Raw genomic sequence first — 26,028 nt, forward strand, 5'->3', positions numbered from 1 at the left:
AAATTGGCACTCTTTAAGCCAGTATGTGTGATCCTTAAGTCTTAGATATTTCCATTTAAATTTACCATCAGCGGCTGCTTTTCTAGTGCAGGGAAAAAAAGAACAGAGAAGATGGCAGTGTTACACACACGGATGATGTACCAGTATTAATTTGAGTATCCATGTGGACGTAACAGCCAAAGCAGCTGTACATGTGTGTTAGCACTCCACCTGTAATCTGAGATGAAGATTAGTCAAATACACTGATTGTTACCTTTAATAACTAAACAAGCACTGAAATAATTCGGCTTTACAAACTACTTTGCAAAATACATGCCATGGGATCATAAACTTGTTATAAATAGATATTATTTCTTTTTTATTGCCAGTTAGAACTTGCTCTCCAGCTCACAGCTAGTGTTTGTTCACTTCATAGCATCTTATGAAGTATTTCATAGTCTCATTTATACAATTAGTAATTAAGATAATTGATGGAGAGCAAATAGGGAAGCAATATGGAATATGTGTATTTCTAGTAGTATTCAGCACAATTAATTTTCTATTCTAAATAATCAAAGATTATGGAGCAATGGAGATGTACCCTGTGCTATTTACCTTGTAGCCAACATGAAAATTGATTTATGAGGTGGAAGTTCAAGTCAGAATTAAAATACTGCCCAAATTCCAAGGTAAAATCATCCTATCTAATGAAGAACTCTAAACAAGCCTTGAATTACTTAATATCTAATTACACCTTAAAACAAACTAGAATGCTGTGATTATAATCTGTAACTTTGTCAGCATTACCTCCTGTTCTAATCCCAAGGTTTTTTTATTAAGGAATGGATACATGACAAGGCAACCAACCATAAAATCAAAACATCTGAGCTTTAACATGTAGCACTAATAATCCTAGAAGAATCAATTAATGTCCAATTTTTTTAAAATAAAGTTCACAGCTAAGGGAAGTTTGTTAGATTATGTGTTTGTATGAGTGTGTGTGTATATATAGACATATATACATATATATATATGTTGCAAGCTTGTCAACAATTGGCAAAACATCAGGAAGCATGAGGCAACAGAAATAATACACAACCCAAAACAAATGTTTGACAGTTTTCACTCAGGATGATGATATAAAGTATTATCTTGCAAAAGCAAGGCATCTCAGAGAAATAAGTGTATAGAATTGATTAATATCACAATTTTAGTAGTAACACAACTCGAACTTATTGTTCTACCAGAACAGAGACAAGAATCTCTATACAAGAATACTGGGAAACAAAAGACCCAAGACATTAACTTGCAAGTTAGGCAGCAGGCACTTTATTAAATATATTAAATTATACCATTTGTCATATTCTAGCAAATGTACCTAAATTTAATGCAAAAAGGGAAGGAATTGCTCAGAATTAATAGAACTATTAGTCTAGCTTCTCATTATTCTATATTCATAGTTTAATATAAAAACACAAATGTGAGGGGAAAGTAGAATAAAAAGCACCATGAATTTATTCAAATCACACACTTTATCTTCGATAAAGCAACCATAAAGAAAATTACCATTATATGAAGACTCAACAATAAGCTGTGCAATTAGATAAATCTGGAGACCAAGTTAATATGAGAGCCATAATGCAAGCAACAAGCTGGATAGAAATGGGACCAACAGGTTGCCCATAAGCAAAAATCTCAGCCTTTATGGGGATTAACACTGGATAAGAGAGGTAGCCAAAAGTTGATCTAAAAAGGATACTAAAGCAATTTATTGATGGCAGGAAGTTGTTCATATTGTTAGAGATTAATATACCCCATGCCCAGAGCTAGGTGATGTTGATGCTTGACTAACAGAAGAGAGATTAAATATAGGAATTTAGTCTGTAAAATCATGCACTTAGAAGTACGGGGAATAATTTTTAATTAGTCCACTGGAGGAGAAAGAAGACCTTCAAAACAGCAGCAGAATGACTGTATGTCAGCAATGGGATAGAGCCAGAAAGAGAAATGATCCTCCAGCAGGGGATTTCCAGAGGAGATCAGGCAGTGATCCAGACGTGGGATTTCCAGAAGCGGTCGGGCAGAAATAGTGTCACAGCACAGGAGACAAGCAAAATCATACCCAAGAAACAGAACAGGGAAGATTAAACCAGAACATGAACAGAGAACGCTATTTGAGTGACTAGAAGAAATCAGAGCCTACTAACGAGACACTCGCTTAACCTAGCATGACATCCAAGGTAATAATACGACACACTCTAAGTACAAAGAGGACAAAAGGAAAAGCAGATGGAGAAAGAACAGCTCTTTTGGCTAAGTGACTATATGCACACAGAACTAGGCATGTACCAAGGAGATTGCACGAACAAATTTAGAGTAACAGGCTAAATTCAATCAAAAAAGTGTGATTCAAGAACCTCTGAACATGATTATGGCCTACTTAGTTAGAAAATACTGCCATTTCACTCCACAGAGTTTGGGACTATGGCATAAGATAAAGAGTTTACTAAAGATTCTTCTATCTAAATCATATACACAAAGTTGTAAAGGCAGGCATTTAAAAAAATATTTGCTCACGTGTCAAGTATTTCTGCTAGAGTTGTTTGCAGAGGCCTGTGGTGGGGTTTTTCTTCTTTATTTTTTTAAACACATAACATCAGCTCCATGTAAAATGTCCCTGAGTATAGTATGATAAGGAACAATATGTATGTCACTTACAGGTAATAGGTATAGTAAGGTATAGGCATAGTAAAGCAAGGCTTGATTTTACTGCAATAATTAAAAAAACATAGGCATTATATTATGTTTTCACACAGCTTTTAGGTCCCTGCAAACAACTGATGCCTTTGCCCCTGAAACAGTGTACACGGCCTAGTGCACTAATCCCACAAGAGTGAGGGAACAGAGAGAGGAAAAAAAATAGGCAGAGATGAACCCTTTGCAGAGATGTCAACAGCCAGCAATTTCAAACTCTCTGGCTGGTAATACTAGACAGAAATCTGGAGGAAAAGGAGGAGAATTGCTTGTAGACTGAAGTGGGATAAAAGCCGTATTCAAGCCCAAATTGGAACTGAAAATGCTTAGCCTTGCTGCCCAGTCCTGAAGACAGCTATTCTTAACAGCCGTCTCATTTCTTTCCAGGTTGCAGCTTGTGAACTCTTCAACAGTGATGCTTCCAGGCATTCAGAAAAGGACATAACTGGTTGTATGAAGTTGGATATCATGTCTACCCTGACATATGAATCTACCAACCTAACTCCTCCGAGATCTTGATAGGCAATCTCGGAACACAGCTCACCAAAAGGCAATGGCAGTGATTTTATTTTAAAATACAAGCACATAAGGAGAAGACGAAACTCTTCCTCCTCCTCCTCCCCACTCTCATTCAGCAGGGCAATGATTACAGGCACTAAGCCCAGGAAAGGGAAGGTTTGCCGCACTCATGGAGCTGCTTCAAGCCAAAGAACCAACAGCATGGAATCTGGATTTTCATGTAGACTCTAGAAAATTCTGTTTTCAAGTATATTTGTGTATATATATATATACATATACACGCAGATACATATGCACATATATAGATCTGGTTTAGAAATGCTTTGCTTTTATATGCAAGACTTCACCTTTAAACTCATACAAATCCCTGTTGCTTTAAAGACAAGCCTTTTTAATTAATCCCAACTTGCCTACCTTCTTAATTAATCCCAACTTGCCAGAATGTTGAGAAGGCAGGCAAGTCATTAGAAAAATCAAAGCACTTATAAGAAAAGCGAGAGACTACAATACCTCAGGAACTAGGCATCATCAAGAAGCTTCATGTAGTTATAAAATGGAAACTCACAAGTTGAGGCAAAAAACACCTAGCAATTTTAAATCTTACATTTAAATAACAGAAAATTACAACGCTCTTCCAATAACTACTAGAAATTAACATATCATGAGGACCAAATAATTGTAATTTAGCCCACAACAAATACAACATTAATTGCTATTTGCAATTTCTAATGCAAGGCCCAAAAATGTCTTTGGAAAGCTGAACCATAACAGAAATAAGTTTCAATATTTATGTACAAACTTGACAGCTCTAATATTTAATTTTCATTCTCAATGTTGGACACATTTTTTTTTTGATACATTAAAACTCCCTGCTGCCTTGTTCCCTCCTCCATAGGTCTCACAGTTACCTTTATCCCATTCTTTTGGGTTGTAACTTTTTCGCAGTTTCAAATAACTGCAACATTCATCTAGAGAAAAAGAGAAATTTTAAAAAATAGTAACAGAGCTTTGATAACTGGAGAATTATAAACTGAAAACATACTTTAGAAATCATACTTATTTTCTCCTGTTAATAATTTCAGTCACTAGTTTTACCTTAAACTTACAATAATAGTTCAGTCATTACTTAAATATATTATTATGGTGAAATAACTGTACACAGGTGGTGAAAGACCATCATCAGTGAGGTGGCATAAACTTGTATTCAGAGTCAGCATGTTCCAGCACCATTGACCTCCATTCATTAAAATAAATAAACCACACCAAATACAAGACTTGTAGCTCCTGAATGAGATGTTAGAAACGATCTAATGATTAGTGTCAGTCTCCTAAATTGCAAGGAACTAAAATTACAATAGAGCTCTAGTTGGACTGCATAGTTTCTTTTCCTCACATTTACCAGAGACCTGAGGTGGGCAGGAGTCTTCATGAGAGTTTTACAAGTGGCTGATAGAAATCTAAGCCATAAACAAAGTATTTTATTTCAACGCTGATACACACTAGAGATAAGCCAGCTCAAAAGAAAACAAAACTGAAGTAGTTGAAACAAGAAATAGCAAAACATAGGTAAAAGGTTTTAGCTATGCAATGAAGTCCAAAGTCATTTGTCATTTAGACTTTTTTCTTTACTTGTAAGTTGTCATTTACAATCACTACTTAAGTTAAAGGAAAAACAAAATAACTATTTGGTTCTGTATTTAACTACTGCATTGCTTGTACAGCTTAGTAACTAAACTTTCTCTCCCTTTATCTGTTAATTTCTAATGCTATTTATGTTTCCTCCCTCTCTTCAGTCCACCTCCCCTTCCCATTAGATTATGCAATTAAATCTATTTATGACATAATAAGCATTTTCCTCACAACACAGCAATATGAAACAAATCCATAACTTCTCTGCAGATTTATACAGCGGTAAAAGATACAGGAAAAGCAAGCATATGATATATTGTAAAGGCAATAAGGAAACATCTAAAGCATTATTCAAAGAAATTAAGTTCTCAAACTCACTATCACATGGCAGTTTTTACATCGGGACAATCCCTAAGTACTCATTTCAGAGCCTTCAGATTACCATTTTGCTAGTGAGGTTTTTTTAATCATTGATTGATTGTTCTACATTTTTCCCCCCCTCAAAGTTTCATGATGATCTTCACATTTATCGATTGTTGGACATTTATTTGCTTTCAAATTGCTTTCCAGAAAGAAACAAAACCAGACTCTACCATCAAACATTGAGCTTTAATTCATCCAGATCACCCCACTCTCTCAGGCTCCACTTGGGAAAATTTGGTTATAATATAATCTACCTGTTAACAGTTCATACTAGTTTGATACACTTGTTTGTGTATCCAGCCAAAGAAACACAAAAAGCTATATGAAAAACTACTTGAAAATAAGAAAGCTTCTCAGTCTGCAAAAGTTAGCATTTATCCACAGGAATGTTAGATAAGAAATACAAGCATACAGTCCTGCAAATTCAGTGCCTCAGACACACAAACAGAACAATTCTCTTTCAGATATGGTCCTGGCATCACTAGTGGCACTTTGATCACATTTTTGGACACCTACAAAAGATTGTTGTTTGACTCCTAGAACATCGGGTTATGTCTAGTACCAACAACAGAAAAGATAGTTGAGAAAATAAGAGACACCGATACCTTCGGACATTCCTGACAAATATAGATACCACTACTGAACAATACAGACACTGCCATTTTATTGCAAACATAAGGAGAATTAATAAAATAAGATGTTGCATAGTTCAATGAAGCAACAGAACAGGCTTAAACTGCTACCAAATCAAATATTCATATTTCATACTAGTACAAAAAAACCCACACTTATTCATAGATATTTTTCTCCTACCTTTCAGCATATACCCCACACCAAAAAACAACATTCATCATGTTATCAGGCTTCTGTGCTTTTTAGCATAAATTCAGAAATGAACTACTCCAAAATAATGGTTGCACACCATAGTCCAGTTATGGTTTTGTTTTTGAAGTGTCCATTCTGTTCCATGGTAAGATTCTAATTTCTCTTCTGTACCCAAACATAGTAAAGCTCCTAGAGATTTCATAATAGCAACTCTTGCTATTTTTCTGTAGAAGCTTCTGACAAGGATAAGTTTAAAATATTTTAAAGACAGGATAGGGAATTCTACTTGAACAGAAGCTAGCGTTTGCTTTTCTTCACATGTTTAAAATACGCTTAAGGAGAACTTTCTCTTGGACATCTCTAACTCAAGGAAAATATTTGGGACCACAATCGTAACTAAAAACAGACAGTTAATAATTATTTTTCCTTCTGAGGGCAACACTACTGTAATTAAATCACACCTACAACAACTGTCTGTATAATAAATACATTCTTAGCATGGGACAACACCTTGAAAACTTGATTCTAGAAGTACCAGGAAGATAAACACAGTCCACAACAGCTCATTAGGTGAAAAGATTTTTTCACCAACTTACTTTTTATTTGTATCATTTAAAAAGCCTTCTAAAAATGACCGATTGCATCCAGCCACACAAACTTCAAGAGCATATGGTACAAAGTATCAAAACCACCAAATGTCAGTGACATTCTTCCTTGCTGTTATCCTGGCATTCTTTTATTGGGAAATTTCTTTTTCCTTCATTTTGCTGTAATTAATAAAAGATAAGCACAATATGTAAAGTAACTCGATATTCTACAATTTAACAAGGTGATGTATACATACATACACATTATATATTAAAAAAAAATTGCAGGATAACAAACATTTCATCACCTATATATGAAAGATGTACTACTGTCATACACACATAATTTTAAGAGTCTGATTCTGCATTCCACTATATAAGTTTCCTGAAGTTTACCTTCAACTTAACAAACCCTAAAGAGATTAATTACGTAATCTTGAGACTATAGCAATTGAGAGTCAGGGCTGCAGTTTAATTGCAAGTGCAAAATTCTGAACAGTCTTACTATCCTTGTTATATCATAAATATAAGTTTAATAGAAATTATATTTAAAATTAAGAAATAAAATTGTATTATTAAGTTATGGGGAATATTAAAATTTTATCCTACAACTATTGCTAAGTCCATTAATAATTTCTGATGAGGTACACCTTCCTAAAAGTTAAGTTGTCTCTAAAAACAAGAAACGCTTCCCAAAATCCTATTTTGCGGATGTGCTCAAATTCCACCTGTTAAATCCGACACTCCTGACTTAGCATAGAGTGACCTCCTTAGAGAGTTTTTCAAATCCTGCCTCAAGCAAATACTTCTGCAAGTATGTGGAACCTCTGAACCATGTTCATTATCCACACAGCTCCTGAAAATTACTTTCTGAAGAAGTCTATTTTCTCCTCCCAAAACTTCAACATGATTAGATAAGCAAATATAGAGTATTTCTGACATGCAGACATCACACGTATCCATGCAGCTACACAATTTTCTCTTTGCTGCCTCAGTGAATAACTTACGAGTAATAAAGCATACATGCACACAAAACCTTAAAGAACTGCACAGGCCAATCAGGACTCGGTAAAACTCAACATTAGGGGAAAAACAAACAAACGAAACCACAAACAAAAAACCAAACCACCACCAAAAAAACACCCACAACAACAAAAAAACCCACCAAACACAACACACTAAAAATCCCTCTGACATTCTTAAGCACAGACAGTATCTTCCAAAACTCACACCTGTTATGAAAAAGTCCGCCCCATTATGAAAACAAATCCACTCTTAAGATTCACAGCAGCAGGCAGGCCAGATATATGCAGCCTGTAACACAAGTTACCATTGAAATCTAGTACAGAGATGCCTTGAACAATATTACTACCTTATGCTGTTGAGCACATGCACAAATAGAATCACATAAAGTTAGTATGTATTAGTCAGAATATGCAACGTTTTCTTCACTGCAACATCCATACATACAAACCTGCTAACCTCAGTTCCACAATTCCCTTCAGATCCACAGTTTGCAGACTCTCAGACATTCCATCAAAGTTTTTAAAAGCATTTTCCACTTTTATACGGAAGCAATGACAAGATCTTTTAGACTAGAACGTCTGCTTAACTATAAGGCAACTATATCCTACCAATAGGAACGTAACAAGCAAAGAGCAGAGAATTCCATGAGTATGATCTGCTGTCCTTAAGAACAGAAATGACCACAAAATAAAGGCATCCTGTCATTTAAACTATATCATCAGAACACGTATATTTCATAAATATATGAGATACTGAAGATGAACTTGCATAACTTGCTGTCTTGTAGGTTGACATCATCCCAGAAATCCTATTTTAAGTACTCCTGGTCTATTAAAAAGCAAACAAAGAGAGACAAAGTTCTCACCAGGGAGGAAAACCCCATAAGTTGCCGCTTCTCTAAAAATTTGTAGATTTTTAGATATAGGATACCAGAGAATTTCCTTCCTCAAACAGTGGGGTTTCCTTAATTCAAAATACTATGCTTTCAAGTAGCACCAGAATAAGTAATATGATACACTGAAGCCTAAGTGTGCACCTGCATAACTATGGGAACAACAACAAACATTTCTTCTACTAAACATCTTGTGCAGCTATGCTCGTACCAACATTAGCATGTGGTAGTTTTGCCATTCTCCCAGGCTTGAGACACAATTATTTACCTCCATACCCAGTGAATTACATAAAGGCGAAAAGGAAATTGTAGATTAGAAAGATACAGCATAAACCAGAATATCACACATTGTTTTTCTGTGATCAAGGGAAGCACTATGCAAACTCTCAATTGCCATATTTAAAAATAAGGAGTAAAATCAAGCATGTCCTTCGTCTGCTTTGGTTTTCATTAGAATGGAATGGATGGAATTAGAGTCAAATTTATCAGAATGATAGAAAAACAGCAACTGTGAAGAGCTACAAGTGATGTGTCAAAGAACTGCATAGCAGTCTGAAAGGAATCTCCTTAGTAGGCAAGACCTTCAACCACAGGGGTTTTTTTTAAAATAATAGTAGGTAAGGCTTTTGAAGATCTTTACTGAGCATGACCTCAAAGTTATAGGACAAACAAAAGGGAAAATTCAGAGGAAGATGTTCTCAAATTTCATTTCAGTGCAACACTGCAAGCCTCTATCATTCCAAAAGAATATAACACATTGGCTCTACGTTGGCTCTGCTTTCCAGTCCAATTGCTACTTACAAACACAGTCAGCCTAAATCAGAAAACCTACGTCTAAAAGAATATTCTACTTAGGTTCAGCTGCCTGTCAACTCAGAATTTTACATTAGAGAACAGACTTCAGAATGCATACAAAGCTCAAAAGCAGTAAGTGTACTACAAGGATATATATAAAACTGAAAATAAAATTATCCAGCAATGTTCCTGTTAATGAACAGCTTTTGTGAACTCAATATATTAAGCTGTGCTTTGCTGGTTGCCTGTGTCCCTTCTGCCCCCGCCTTTGAAAACGAGAAGACAGAAAAGTACAAACTCAGTCCAGCTTTGATGTCCTGGCTGGAGGACACCTTTCAAGATCAATTCGCTAAGTATTCATCAACCTCTAACATATATTGACATTTATACCTGTGTTAACAGAAGCATCCATACACTCATTGAATGACATACAGTTTGTGTTTGGAACATTCAATCTAAAACATAATCACAAAACTCCTCAGCTATGTATCCTGAATTATAAGCATCATACCCTCTCCTATACCTGATTATGTTACAAAGCAAAGGTCCCAGAGAAAACAAAGCACTTCTATCTATACTGTATATTGGCAGAAAAAGAATGTACAATTTGAAAACAATTCAGTCTTCCTAAAATGAGGACTGAGACAGATTAACAGCAAATCGTATAAACACCCAAGCTTCCATTTAAAATCAGTCACTTATTTGTTATTATTATTACCTTAGACAACCACACAACTTCAGGTTTCCTATATGTAAAACAGCTCAAAAAAGTAAGTGCCTATTTCTCAAGGCCATTGTGACAACTGGCTACCTAGTGTTTAAATAAGATATCCCGACACAAAGCATGATACAGTTGTGTAGAGGCAAGTAGTTCCTTGAATATAAGTAGGGTTCCCCCCCATGAAAACTAAAATAGTATAAGCAATTTGCAAATTAAAGACTCTAGAAAAATTGTGTCATTTCGTTTTTAAAAGAGATGCTCACAGATTATTCCTACAAAGTGCTACACTTTTAAAATACACGAGGCAGGGTGGGGGAAGAAGTTTTAAATAAAAATATTCTGGATTTAATACTTATATTAGCATTAGGTTTCGGAAACATCTGCAAAAATATTTTCTAACACAGCTGTCTTAACATTATATTACATCTGTGCACACAAGTGCAAATTTGACTGCTGTTGAAAACATACATTTGTTTGTCCAGTAGTTGTCATTTTTTCAAGAACACCTTAGAGCTCCTGTTCAATGTTTTAAGTTATCCATTAGAAAAGCCTCAGTTGACTTAAGAAGCAAACAGAACGGATCTGCTGATATGAGAGAACTACAGCACACTGCTTAATTTAATAACAGCAGCTCTATGATACTTCCTATGAAACGCACAGTTCATTTTGCTCTTCCCCATAACTGCTTTGGTACATCTTGCATATACCAGAAACACATCTGATTATCAAGTATCCTCCAAAGTACATTGATAAACTGTGCCTGCACACACAAACATGAATGGGAGTTATTTGCATTTGTCTCTGTCTAATTGTTTTGGATTTTCTTTGTGAGAAACAGGTATTTTCACACACAAACTCTCTCTGTAGATCCAGGAAAGAACAAGTGAGTGAAAATTATTCTACAGTTTGATTACTCGGCATTTCACTTTTACTAATAAAGCTGGAATTATCAAGTATTCCTTTATATAAGTCAGGTACCAAAGTTTTATTGAGTTTTGGAAGCTGAGAAGAAAATTAACCTTACCATATTTTATTCACCACTACTATTCATTACAAAAAGGAAAGTATTTTAAACTGCAGCATGACTAGCAAAATATTTTTCTGGTTAATTTATCTCTGTCCTTGGATTTGGGGCAAGGGCGGCGATCAATGGAGCACATTTGTCTTGTTCCACAGTGCCCGATTGTTTATTTGCACCTTGAACAGAAAGTTTCCGCAAGGCTCACCAGAGTATTTAAAGACATTACTAACTGCAGCTCTCCTCCAAGGCTTTTGATCAAAATCACTGCTCCACACACCTTACTGCCACAACTGGTAACATAGATAGTTAAGATCTGGTCCTTTTGTGATACTTCTGATTGCTCTTCAGTCCCAGCTCCTGCATCCCAACAGTTACATGACATACTCAACATAATCCACTTTTTAATTGAAGACACGTTATTAGCCTTCGAGGTAACAGAGAACAAGCTGAAAACTCAAAAACATGAGAACAAACATCTATGCATAAAAGTGCACGTCTGTAATAAAAACCTACATTTAAAGACTGTGAATCCAGACTCACAATTCTGTAATAACATAATGCAATCATCCTACAAATGCACAATGCATGGTCCTTTGATACTGACATAAGAATGTAATGACTAATATAGACCGGTGTATTCATACAAGTAGAGCAGCAAGTCTTCAAAGTATCTGTTAAGTATCACGGTGTATCACAATATTTTGTTTATAAGATTTAATTCAACACTGGGAGTTAGGTCTTCGGGGGGGAGTTAACTTCTGAAATAAAACTTTATCGGTGACTTAGACAATGTACAACTTTTCCAAGGATTCTCTTAAATAAGAGAACAATTTATTCCTCAAGTATTCTGCAATGATACAGACCACCTGCAAGTTTTAGATTCATCTGATCTAATGAAGAAGTAATTTTACTCAGACATAGTCTTTTACTCAAGGCATAGTCTGGACAACAGGACTTTGTGCCACTGTATTTATCACCTTCTAGGAAGAAATACATGCTCTAAAATTGTACTTAGCTCATTAGCTGTCCCTCATCATTAAAATCATAGGTCACCACAAGTCTTTAACCTTACAGGAAGTGTTATTTCCTTTTTACAGATGAGACACTGAAGCACATAAATTATGGAGGAAATCCATAGGAAAATGTAGACACTGAGGGTCATTTTATGTGTCTGCATCCAATCTTTAAGTACTTCAGTACTTATTCCATTGCCAGGTAATCCTAGAATATTCTGGTTTCAAAATTCCCTATGTAAATTATGATTCTCAGGTACATGCTGCTTAAAACTTGTAAATATTCTACTGCTAACTTGTTTCTATACATCAGCATGAACAAACTACATATTTTGCCATCATATGGTAGTAGTAGCACATTTCCATTCTTAGCTAAGAAATATAAAATACTGATTCAAACAGATCCTGGAATCCGTTTCCTCTAGATAAGTGACATGAGCTGTAAATTTGGGCATAGATTTTACAGTGAATTCAGTTTTTGCGAAATGCTGTTACTTCAACCAAGTTTCAGATGTTTACCCTAGAATATTCGATAAAGCTGCTGGCTAAATTACTTTCCAGAGGTCTAAAAGCTTTAGGTTTTTCTGTCTGCAGGAGACATGAAAGCCAAACGTGGTTCTCGCACCTTGTGAATGAACAGTGAGTAACAGCACTGAGCTCAGTTCTGCCGTTTCTCTATAGGGTCTTACTCCACACGGAGTTCTGAAATCAATGCAACTCTTACATCTGCTCAATAGGTTTTCAATAATATATAGGGCAACCTATAACACTAGTTTGAAAATTCCTGCTGCTCACTCATCTCACACAAACACACACATCTGCTCATAGTTTACTAATATTCCTTTATTACCATTAAACGCTGCAGTTCACTGGAGTGCCCACGTTTTCAGGTATCATCATCATTTATTTCTCTTCACAGCAACTTTGTAGCATGTTTTCCAAGACTGGACTGTACAGCTAATAATTTCCATGGACACTGACAGATAATTATTCTTCAATACTGCCTGAGTTTTCCAATGCATTTTTTTAGTTGTCTATATAGTAGTGTTTTAAGTAAGGGTTTTTTTCCACCAGCATTTTGGTTAGTACATGTAAGAATATCCCAAAGATATTCCTGTAGCATCTTCTATTACATCCTACCTTTTCTGCCTACATTTTGATACAATTAAATCAATTTCTAGTGCAGTGTTATAGACTCAAAAACTACTCACAGTCATTTTTAAAAGATGACACGAAATATGGTAATGCCTTCCAAAATACAATCATCATGCCTTCTTTTTGGTTAAAGGAAGAGATACACTACGATGAGACTATTAATTTGTCAAATTAAATCTCAAACATAATAAATATTAAATGCTATAACCTGTACAGGCATTTATGCATCATTTATGGATAGACTTAAATATACATTCAATACCACTGAGGTTTTTTTCATACCCATAGCAACAGCAACCAGCCTTCGGTGCTGTCTGTAGGCCTGACAGGGTCATCAGCCATCTGTTCCCACACTTATTTGCTTAAGTAACTAACAGCTTAGTCTGCAAACAAACTAGACTCCAGAATCCACAAGCCCTTTGCTTAACTTGCATTTGGATTCAATCCTATAGATGGTCTCAGACTTACACATATTGTTAATTATATATTGCTTGGAGGGAAGACGGGTTTTGTTGTTGTTTTTTTTTTTTTAAAAAAGAGAATTGCTCCATCCCAAACACATACATGTTTGTAGCGCCACAGTTAAATACCACCCCAAGTAGAGGAGACTGTGTTCAGTTTACAGACTAGTTTGAGAAAAGCAGGGCCACGCATCAATCACTTGGTACTGAGGATGCAGCAGCTCTGAGGAGACGTGAGGCAGAAAATAATGGACTGAGCTGCCGGCACAGGGCTCAGATTCGCAGTGCTCTCTGCAGCCGCGCACAGCGGGACACCGAGCAGCAGGGGAGAGGTTGCTATGCTTCTACAGGTCACCAGTACAACTATTACCAAGAGACAAGTGCCTAGTTCTGGCATTCATTGCTCAGGAATGCAACAGGGAAGGCTGAAAAATAAGAGAGCAATCAAGGATGGAAAAACTTGGTTTATCTTCAGACAACTCAAGGAACACACCTCCTCCATTCTCAGTGAGGACAAGGTGACAATATTTTCACCTACACAGGAACATAAGCCTGACATACTGACGGCTCTGCAACAAAGGCATGACTTGAAACACAAGAAAACAGGGCAACTCAGCGAGACAAAATGAGGTAGGGTAGATCTTCTGGGTTAGGGGGATTAAGCATTTGGGTTTGCTAGTTATAGAAAACGGTGAGGATAACTAACTGATGGGAGAATTTTGGAAGCCTGTAACAGACTTTCAGCACTGGATGTGTTTTCAGACATGTACAGATGTCCTTCTAAAGCATGTGCAACTCCAACGGGAGTTAATTCAAAGTGACCCTACAGCCCGCATAAGGCAAGGTGTAAGAACAGGTAACCAGAGAGTTCATTTCTGGTCTTGTCTGCTAAAACCCATAGAAATCATTCAAATAGTTTACTGGTAGACTATGGTAGTCTTAGGTTAATTGTTGGACTCAATCTTAAGGGTCTTTTCCAACCTAAATGACTCTACATAGAAAGCATTAAACAACCACAAAAAAATACACTTCATAAAAACAAATTTTTAAACTTTTCAGAAAGATTGCTTTCCTTTCAAAAAACACTTGTCAGTGCAGACTGTTTAGCTTGTCAGAGGAGTTTAGGATGCTCATATGGCTTATGCTTCTACATTTCAAAACAAGATTTAAATAAAAAATATATTCCTTAAGAATTCAGAATCTCTTTATCATACAAACTATCACTGTATTTTAAATTTTTTACACAGAGAGAATTACTCACATTGGAAGAAATATTTTTCAAAGAATCACTACCAAAATCAATTTAAATAAAGATCACGTTTTATAAGAATAAAATCATAATCCATGATCTTTCCAGTACTTTAATTATATCAACATTCAAGCATTGATTTCTCAAAAGACAATTTGCAGGTGTAAAAATCTCACAATTCCATTGATGTCAATAAGATTAATTATGTATATGTCTTTAATCAGATACAGGCCATGCTGATGACAAAGGTAGTTTTGCCACTGACAGCCTGTATAATGGAAGTTGCACCAGTTTAATGGGAATGTTGTTTTACATTAAAGTCAAGGCAAACTAAGTCTGTCCCATTTCTAAAACAGACAATTTTATTTTCCCATCCACACCTGCTCATTCCTGCTACCTCCTTTGGGTCAGCAGGAGACTTACGCAAATGGAGTAACGTAAGGAAACTGAGCTGGCTTTAAAAAAAGTTGGCTGGGAGATGGGGAGAGATGTTCCTGTTGATACTTTTCAAATCTCCACGGGAATATTAACGCTTACATAAGAAGCAGAAAGATGTAACCAAAGAGAAGCATGAGGGATAAAGTCACCCCTTTTCACAGTAGCATGAACTTCAACTGGCTGCAGATAAAATTAACTTCATTTTAAAGATAATTTCTTATACAACATTACTGTTTTTCTTAAACTGCAATTTAAGGACACTTTCCTTGCACAAGTCGCTCTGCTGACAGCAGAATTCGGAGTTTCAGATAGAAATAAGGATTTTGCCTGGAATAATAAAATTTGATACCCTTTTAAGTTTTCAGTTGTGAAAGGTTCTTGTACTTGGAAATTGTTTTGTCCATGAAGAAAGTAGGATCTTTATAGCAACTCTAGAAATTAAGGACAACGTGCAGGAGGTAATTCGGAAGTACAATAAGAACATCTGGAGATAAGGTCTAATAATCCAGCAGATCAATTTGCTCTTACTCTCTCCATAACAACCAGGTATCCAGGAGCAGGCAAAGCAGATTAACTGAAGCGCAGGTATTCAAAGGTGCTCACCTATCCTGTACAGTCTGCTTCATTACATATGCTAATTGGGACTCAAAAGTTATCAAATGAACAATGACAATCATCTGAAGACACAATCTACTTTTTTTAAGACAGCATTTTAGAGGCTGGATATTTCCAGTCATTCAGGTACTCAAAAACTTAAGAGGAAGGGCAGTTTCATGCAAATTTTTTCCCCAATGCTCTTCTGCATGCCAGTGTACACACCAGAGCTAGAAAAGAGGTAACTTTTTGCTCCAACCTGAAGGAAACTGTTGGTGGTAGGGTTTTTTTTTTTTCCTTTTTCTTCTAAGAAGCCATTCTGTGAGTAGCAAAACAAATGAAACCTGTTTTCCTGTACTGCTGCATCTCAAGATTGATTGACTTTGACATCTGAATACGTAGAAGCCATGATTGCAGTGTTTCCTGCAGTTGAGACATTCATGGTTTTTCTCCCTGAATTCCCTGAGCCTCAAAACACAACCGATTTGGACAGCCTTTCCCTCTGCCCCCTGCCCAAACTCATACCATCACAAAAACTGTGACCGACCAACGAATTCAAAAGCATAGGAGTGGCATAGAGTGGCAGATGTAGCATGAAAAGCCTGATTTCCTTAATAAATCAATCTGTTAGAATAAAACTGGACATTGTGCTTTTATCTCTGCGGTTTTGTTCACATCTTGGGAATTGTGCTGTTTGAAGTTCCCTGCCATAAAAACAGAACCTGCTCACCCCTTTGGCTTTCTTATCTTTCACCTGTCTCCCATAAGCAGGCAGACAGATTTCCTTTCCCCTCCCTTCTTATAACAACAAGAACAAAAACACTTTGAGAGAAATCAGAATTGCATTCAAATATCCATCCTGAACAGAGAGTAAGTAATTTTCTTGCCAGACAGAGATGAGGCCTAGATCATTCTGAAAAGTGACTGAGATGGATGTGAATGCAATGCAGTAAGAATAACAACACTTCCATTTGGATAACGAGTTTATAATACAAGGAGTAAAGACAAAAGCTGATAAACAAGAGTAATAAAAGAGAGCTAGAGAATCTTTTTTCCAATTTTCCCCCCATCCACTCTTCTTTCATCCAGTCCAGAGCAACATTTGCAAATTAGTCTACTTACTCAGTAATTCTTCTACAAAGAGAAAGCAAAGTTACCATAGTTTGTCAGTTGAGACCTGTTTACTAAAATTGATTGATTATTTATGTCTCTCTGCTATGTTGTTATTTCTCAGTCTAGAAAGAAAATAAAGTCAAAAATACTACACACCTCTCACCAAAGTATTAATGGACCCAAGTTACACCTAGATTATTTCTCTTATGATAATGTTTCTGATGCTTTCTAATGCAAGTCACTCAGCCCCAGAAGAGCCAAAAATAACCACGCTTCACTTACATGAAGAAAAATAAAGACCCCTTTATTTTCAAGTGGTTTAAGCCTACCCTTAAAAATCTGATTCCTCAAATAACTTCATGTCAGAAAGCTGGCTTTACACGTGTCTGATTTAGGTCATTAGAAGTTCAGTTTTAATCTTGCATAACAGAGATGCACCTAGGCACTTGTAACTGCTCAAACTTTGAAACAATGTGTGTGGAATAAGGTTCTGCTAACATTTGTATAGATCCTATCTACAACCCATAAATTAAAAGTTAATGCAGTTATAATAGCCAAACACACTTCTCAATCTTCATGTCATTCTGAAACATGCTTTGCAGTAATTCTTACTGGCAGAAGCAACTGCTGCAGGAGTGATATACATCCAGTATAACGACAAATTAAAGCTCCACTGCTGCACAAGTCCAGCCATGGCTGCTGGTGTATAAAGCAGATACTCGGGCTTCACAGACAATCGGAAACAATATGCAAATGTTTCACGATAATAAATCAAGCCTTCAATTGCCACAGAGGTCAGAAACATCTTAATCACCCCACCATAAGGCAGACTAACATTCATTTTCCAGCTCTTCAGTGGAAATAGGTAGATTTGATTCATCACCCATTCAACACCCATCTGAACTTTCAGGATTCAAAATACGACCACTCCGTTGCTGCTTGCATTGTAACACACATTAACATATTTCATGCCATCCCCAATGCACAGGACTTAAAGCTTTAAATCTTAGAATGCTTCTTTTCAATTGCAGAATATATTTTACTTCTAAGAATAAAGGTCACAGATGAGATATCAAATATAGCGCTATGAAAGCGTCCTCAGTAAAAACATAGGTATCAAAAAAATATATATATAAAAAAGAAACAGCTTACTCCCGTGATAAAAATCATAATGCAAGCATCACTGTCATTTCCAAAGGTAAGCATGAAATAACACAGAGGAGTTAACGGGAAATCTGTTTCGATTTCACCAAAACTCCTAATGGCACATCAATTAACCACTGCGTTAGCTTAGCTCAGATGAGGTGCCCGTTCAACATTCAGGCAGAACTTCCTCTAGGTGGGGATGGATTATTAACTTTCTACCAGAAGTGAAAAACATAACCACTATGCCTCCTCACCCAACAAATACAATCGAGGTAAAGAACCGTAAACGTTTAACAGATAATCAAGGAAATACCTGTAAGGGCTAGATAATGGCTCCAGTAACCATTCAGAGAATATACTCATTCACAACAAGCTTTGAAATTCAAGAAATGAGAATTTGCTTCAGCCCTTGCACTTTTAGGGTCTGTTTGCGAGTGGCATCAAGACAAAGGATACAAGTAATCTCTTTAAAACAAGGAAATAATAGCTCTGCAAGCCTGTCTCCTGCAGGTCATCACACACAAAACAGATTCACCTGGGCCTCCTGACTCTCAATCACCGAGTAATTAGCCCGTTGTCCCACAGCACAGGGCAGGACAAGCCCAAAATCTTCAATACCCACAGGCAAAAAATGACCAACTTTAAAATCTTGTTACCAAGTTCATATGCAGATAAGATGTATCATATTTGCCTTGTATTATCTTTATAACTCAGCTATAATATCACTGATGGAATAATCCATCAGATACTATCAGAGAATTGTTTCTTTCTCTGCACATCACTTCGGCCAACATGTCTAACTCCCAGCTGCTCAACTTCCCAAGATAACAAGTTACTGGATTTACGTTTTGCTTATTTAGGGATGAGTGACCTCGGATTAAATATTTAAAATACATGTAAATTATATAGCTTAGTTTTAGTAGTCCGAAGAGAAAAGTGAACTTAAACGCCATTTAAAATAGACTATTATTGATCCTTTTACCTAATAAAGTACTTCCCAAAGATAGAATTTGAATTCTGTAAGACACAGCCTCACCAATATATTGTTATTAGCTAGATATTAGAACACTTTGCAGCTGTATACGTCAATATACTTAATAGAGTTCCAGCTTTTAAGGGGTGTTTTACAAGGGAATGAAATGAGATGTCCTGTCCAAGGTTATATAGCGAAATAACAGCAAACGTTTATTCTTCACAGGCAGTCTTTACACTGATACCAAAAGGGGCGGGGGGAGAAGTGACAGCCCTATAAATTAAGTCTTCTTTTCCACGCCATATAGAAAAGCAAGTGTCAGGCTGCGCTTCCTTCCCACTGATCAGTATCACATCCACTTTTGAGAACGTGAAGGTAGTTTTAACTTCACTGACCACTCACTCCTTTGCTAAAATGTTGTTGTTTCACATTTACCACTCGCGCCTCTCCTGCAAACCTTGTCGTGAGTGATGTACATTTCACTAAGTTATATTTATGTTACCCTGGATCTGCCTGACTCAATGTCCGCTTAACTGACACACTCGAAAGAAAGAAACGAGCAAAACCACTTTCACTCTCCAGAAGGAAAAAGTCATTCAAATCCACTAGAAATTTGGGCTCTCTGGACAGCTCTATGAAGTGCACAGATCATTTCCATGACACTTCCCGAAGGGACAGCAGGGACACCGCTTTAGGCCGATCTCTCCTTGCCTCTCAGTTCTCGTCAAGTTGAGCAGCCTATTTTCAGCAGCGGGTCAGCGGGTACAATTTTCCACCGGAGGGCTGCACCCTGTGTTCTGAGAGGAGGTGGCCATGAGGTGGAGGAGCCTATTTCATCCTTAACTTGTGCAACATACTTCCACCACACATAAACAAAATCATAGCAGAAAAAAATATAGACAGATATAGATATACCACACAACAGCCAGGCACATGAAACAACAAGAAAATGGTATAACAGGGAGGAAAAAAAAAAGGGGGGGGGGGGAAATCGTAATAAGCAGAGACTTACTTGAACCTGCCCTGGCAATGTTGGCACTGGTCTCCCACCCAGCCCTGGTCGCAGACACAGGTGGAATTGACACAATGACCCGAGAAGCAGGAGATTTTGTCGCAGGACTTGGACTGGGACACCTGGGCGTAGAGGGCCAGGTACAAGAAGCCGTAGAAGAGCAGCCAGCTGTTCACATCCAGGAGCGAGGAGAAGCAGCAGCAGCAGGAGGAAGGGAAAGGTCTCCAGGCGCCCAGGGGCGCGGGGGCAGCCCCCGCTCTCCCGCCAGCGCTGCCCGGGTCCATCTTCGCCGCGGGGGCCACGGGCCGAGGAGCGGCCGGCAGCGATGGCAGCGCCGCCCGCGCACCCCGGGCAGGGGCAGCGTCCCCCGAGGAGAAATAATCCAGCCAGGGAGATTCAAACCCCCCGCTTCCTTCTCGCCGGCCTCTCCTCCCTCCCGACCCTAGCGCTGCCTCCTCCGCGCCCCGTCACTCCCGAGGGGAAGCCCGGCAGCCCTCAGCCACCCACCCCTTCTCTTCGCCGTCCTCCTCAGGGCTCATCGCTCCCGTCTTCTTCCATGGAGGAGGAGAGCTGCTTCTTGACCTTGTGTTTCCTCCTCTACCAGATAAGCCCCCCACCGGCGTGTGCGCACATACACACACACACACACCGCCCTCCACCATGCAGCCCCCGACTCCCCGTTCTCCTTTGTAGTCCCTGTGCCCGCGGCTCTCACACACACTCACACACACCACACGCACACACGCAGGCGGCAGCGGGAGGAGCGCGGGGAGGCGGGGGCCGCTGCCGCCCTCTCGCCACTCAGCTGGGAAGTGAGGGCGGCCGGGCCGCGGGGCCGCTACGGCATCCCGCACCAGCGGGAACGCGGGGGGACGCGGCGGCGAGGAGAGGGCTGAGCAGCCTTTATCCCCGCTCCGTTATTAGCCCTACGGGGGAAAAAAGCGAGGGGAGGGTTAACAGCCCCTCCGCGTCCCAGCTGACAGCTTCCAAGCAGCCATTTTTAAAGGCTAATTGTCATCTCTCAGAGCCGCCCGCTCGCTCTAACGCCACCCCCGCCCTCCGTTTGGATCCGTCCCTCCGCCCGTCCCTCAGCGGCTGAGGCGGGGGGGGTCACCGGCCCGGCCTGGCCGGCGACGCGGGGAGGGCGGCGGACGCCCCTGCGCTCCGCCCGGAGCGGGGAAGGTGCAGCCGGGAGAGTCGCGCAGCGGGAGGATCGCGCAGCGGGAGGATCGCGCAGCGGGAGGATCGCGCAGCGGCAGCTCACACGCCTCTCCCACCCCTGCGCCCAGCGACGGCCACCTGCCCTCTGAGCTTCCACACACCGCTCCCGCCCACACTTAAAAAAAAAAACACACAAGACAATGCGGGGGGAGATGAAACGGCACCGGGCCCGCCCGGAGCGCTGCAGCCGCCCGGAGCTCGGAGGCCCTGCGGAAGGGGAGGCGGGCGGCGGATCCCCCGCCCCAGCGCCCGTGAGCGGGGGTCGGCGGAGCCCCCGGCCGGCGGCTGCTGCGGGGACAGCGGCCCCAGGCGCTGGGGTGTCCCGGGCTGCTCCCTTCAGCCCTTCTCCACAGAAGCCGGGTCGGTGTTTGCCTCAGGTCCTGCGAAGTTCAGAGGAGGTTTCCTGTGAACTCATCATAATGCTAGAAGAGATGTTGCAGCCTGTTTTGAAATCCTTACCCTCCTAAGATTTACTCCTTCTTCTCATTTCTCGGTTCATATCAAGACGTTGCCCTCCACTTACAGCCTGATAGGCGGTAACAAAAGTTCAAAGCTTTGTAACCCGAGCACTACAAAAGTAATCATTGTAATAGAGTTGCCTAAAATGTCCTTTTTATTTTTTTTTTTTTAAACATGCCACGCACATCCCATCCTTTTCAACTTTGTTATAACCCATTTTCATGTTTCAGGTTTTTTTCGAGAAAAAAATAATGAGCCTTGCTGTCGAAGAAAGAAGAAAATAACAGCAATCAAACCTTCTGAAAGTTTCGCCAACACTGAAACTGAGAATTTATGACATCAAGTTTCTATGCCAAGAAGATAAAGAAAAGACATTTAATTTCATCTCCTGGTACCACCTCAAAATAGATAAATCCAAAGTGAACCATATCTGAAATCAGATCCAAATTGACCCTTCTCCAGATTCTACCATTCTTACCTTTAGAGTGCATAGGAACTGTTTGGGTTTTGGTTTAACCTGTTTTCCCAGGCATTCCATTAAACCCTACCTGAATTTAAAAAAAAAACAAACAAGTACATCAGCACTACAGTAAGGAGCACAATAACATCCAGCAGTGTCTATATAGGATATGGGAGTCCAACCAAGATCAGGACGGCAGAGCTAAGCACAATTCAAACTCTTAAGGAGTCTGCAGTCTTTATGGAGGGAATACCTGAAAGTGTGTGGGGATAACAGAGGTGAAAGGTGATTTGTCCAGTTCCATTCCAGAGAGTGTCAGGAGGCCCAGAAGCTGTGCTCAGTCCAGGAGTCTGTACATTGTCCTCCTAACAGAGCTCAGATAATTTCGTTGTTCTGGATCAGACACAATTCTTACCTATTAGACAACTCTTTATGTTTTGTAATGAATTGGGGAGTTCGTGCAAAGAGCGGAAATGGAAATTGTGTTGCTGCTTTATATTTTATGAAAAAAAGCTGAGGCTGAAGCCTTTGTCAAACAGTCTGCTAATTGTACGATACTACATGTGATCAAGGCTGCTGAACAACTGTCCTCTGTTAAATAACTTTATGAGACCAGAAATGCAGTTCATATGAGATTATAGTCCAAGACATGAAGTCAGTTCAGGACTAGTCTTTGAGCAATAGTTTTGCTTACCATGGCAGGGAGACGCATTCCTCCTCCACTTTCCCAATTCCGATATACCAACCAAAAACATTCTAACGCCAGCACTATCATTTTCATCAGACCGAAGGAAGATTTTGCTTCAAATCTACAGCAATGTGCATCATTTGTCCATTAAATGCCAATTTTCTTATTTGGTAATGAATGCAAAAAAAAAAATTATACTGGGCAAGCTTAAACAGCTTTTTAGGTATTTCTGTGGAGCTGCGTGAAAAACAAAAATAGGCTGTCACAAAATGGCTAGGATGGTTATAAGCAGAGCAGAGAATACTATGGCAGTACTTTTAGTGAATAAACCATCATAACTCAAAACCTAAACACAACTGTAAAGGTTTCTGGATTAAAAACAGCAAGGAGGAAACATTGGACAGCTATCTGCTGGCTGAAAGCTACGACAATGAAAGAATGCAAACCTTTTGGCTGCTGTATGTCCTGTCACTGCAGCAGGTATTTCATATCCCTAGGAAATGATTGTTGTGCAAATGCCAATTTCTTCTATGCTGATTTGATGGGATATTTTTGGTGTCAGATGAAGTTAACAGATCTGGCTGAGAGAAGTCAGATCTGCCGATCCTTTCATGGTTATCTGCATGTCTGTAAATTCCACTTTTCTTGGAAGTGTAACATTTTACACTTTTCATCCTTTCGGTTCTTGACACAGAAATCACACTTTCAAAGGACTAATGTACTAAAATGCCTTGGGTAGAATCTACAACTTAGAAGCATTTGAATAACTTAGCAAAAGTTTTAAGTTACCGTATAAAAACAGACAGATTACAGACTAGGGTAGTGATGTAGAAAGTTATGTGAACAAAACCTTCCAAGAAAACATCCATTGTAGTAGGAAAGCAAACAAACAAACAAAAAGGGCAAGTATAAACGCTTCTTAGCTATTGCTATCAAAACCTAGGCACTAGTATACATTTGTGTTCACTCTGCAAAACAGCTTAAAGTTTATTTAAAGACCTATGTGGTTGCTGCTGTGGGGCAGGGCAGAGTGGATAAAGGGAAGCAGCCCTCAGACTTCTTCATTTGCTCAGAATTTTGGCAAGACCCTGAGGACAAGAACATAGCAGAATCCATCCTCTCTTCCATACCTACTCCACACACACACTCACCCCTTCCTGCTCTGCTGGCCCTCTCCTACAGCCTGATATCAGTCACACCTTGCTGCAGACACCACCATTCCTTGAGGATGCTCAGTCCTATTTAGAGTATCTAGTACAGACACATTTTTGCAGTGATGTTAAGAAGAACAGCGTAACTAGCTGAACAGAAGAGGAGGCAAAAAAGATTATGGTTGACCTCTTTGCAAGGATATTAAGAGAAACAAATGTTTTCCATGCCCTTTCCCTTCTCCTTGGGACAGTCATTACGAGACTCATTAAGTAAAAGGGGCCAAGCTCTGCACTGCTTCTGGGCAGGGATATATAGATTGGAGTTGGGTTTATGACATTTGGTAGAACTAGCACGTAGGCTGCTGCAGTTCGGGGAATAGCTACAGAGTGATTTTATATGCTTTCAAGAGCCGTTCTAGCTTAACACATCAGAGCAATGTACGGCCTTTCTGGTGTGCACTTTACAGGCTTCGTACTGAACTTTGCAAGTGTAACTTGGTTGTAGGATTTCCCTTTCCTTCCCAAATACGCACACACCACTTTGATGGAGGATGACATAACACTTTTTTTCCTAAATCCCATGCTAATTTTTCATTGGGTGACACTGAGTCACCTGAGCCATTCCATGTAACTGTTTCTGATATTATGAAAACCATCAATCTCTTCCAAGAGCTAAAATAAATTTATCCCTACTCAGCAGATTCCAGTGCTAACAGAATACTGTGTGTTACAATTTTCTGTTCGTGTTTGTCTTATCTAGTAAGTCAACTCTTGAGAGGCATCAATTTTATAAGATTAAAAATAGAAGACTTCCCTTGCCTACTCTTCTTTTTTTAATTATTTTTTTTAATTTAAAAAAGTTCACCAAAGATTCACTGGCAGCCTTCTAAAATGAAACCTTGATAGAAAATCTTACCTTTCTTAACACCCACGCATATGTTTTGCTACAGCGATAAGTCACGTGTTACCATCATCTCCAGTAAGTATTGGCAAGCGAACTGCCGTACCATAAAGACTATAAATGCTGTAGGCAGTTTACCAAACTCAGAAAGAACTACAAAACTAAGGAGGGGGAAATGAATGTTTGTGTTATTTTATCAAAAGCCAATATCTGGAGAAAAAAATGTTAGGGTCAGTTCTATATTTTTAATGCATGTGCATAAGCCAAAGTGTAAACTTTATTCTACGAAAGAAAGAGTCAGACTTTTACTAAAATGTTTGTTCCTTTGTAGATTTTTGTCATCAGCAAAAAAAAAAAGTAATTTCATTTTAACACACTGGAAGACTTTGTATCGAGAATAACAGGATAAATTACAAGTTGGCTTCAGGTCCATTTAAAAACGAAAGAGATTTCAGAAGAGCAAAGAGACGAGACAAAACAAAGTTCTCTCAGCACTGACAATGACATTGTTATTATTTGAAACACCTGTCTGCTTTCAAATACAAGTTTACTGAACCAGGAAATAAAGTCATGTTATGTTTTTTATATACTTTCTGTACATATACTAAAAATTAAATAGCCAAGCTATACCTGATAGCCTCGCCATCTATGACAGAATGAATCTGCTGACATTGATCTTGACTTAGTATGATACTTTGGGATTTTTTTAATAAATTTTTTACATGTCTTTCCACTGAATAGATATGTAATTGGATGCCATGCTGAAACTTTGATGCATCCTACAATCTATTACAAATTATCTGGAAAACACTGGCATTTTCCA

At 38.8% G+C, this 26,028-nt stretch overlaps 1 protein-coding gene across 2 annotated transcripts in view; it reads right to left on the minus strand.

Annotated features, from left to right (window-relative positions):
- Window positions 1–20,738, minus strand: part of ATRNL1 (attractin like 1) — a 491,115-nt gene extending 470,377 nt beyond the window's left edge. The window contains exon 1 of one of the 2 annotated variants that reach the window (XM_065639123.1): window positions 20,326–20,738. In XM_065639123.1, the coding sequence (XP_065495195.1) occupies window positions 20,326–20,609 (284 nt within the window). In that variant the 5' untranslated portion in view covers window positions 20,610–20,738. The remainder of the gene's footprint in view (window positions 1–20,325) is intronic. The other variant, XM_065639122.1, reaches the window with a different exon arrangement.
- Window positions 20,739–26,028: the final 5,290 nt, after the last annotated feature.

Source organism: Caloenas nicobarica, chromosome 7 (assembly GCF_036013445.1).
Source record: "Caloenas nicobarica isolate bCalNic1 chromosome 7, bCalNic1.hap1, whole genome shotgun sequence".
NCBI lineage: Eukaryota > Metazoa > Chordata > Aves > Columbiformes > Columbidae > Caloenas > Caloenas nicobarica.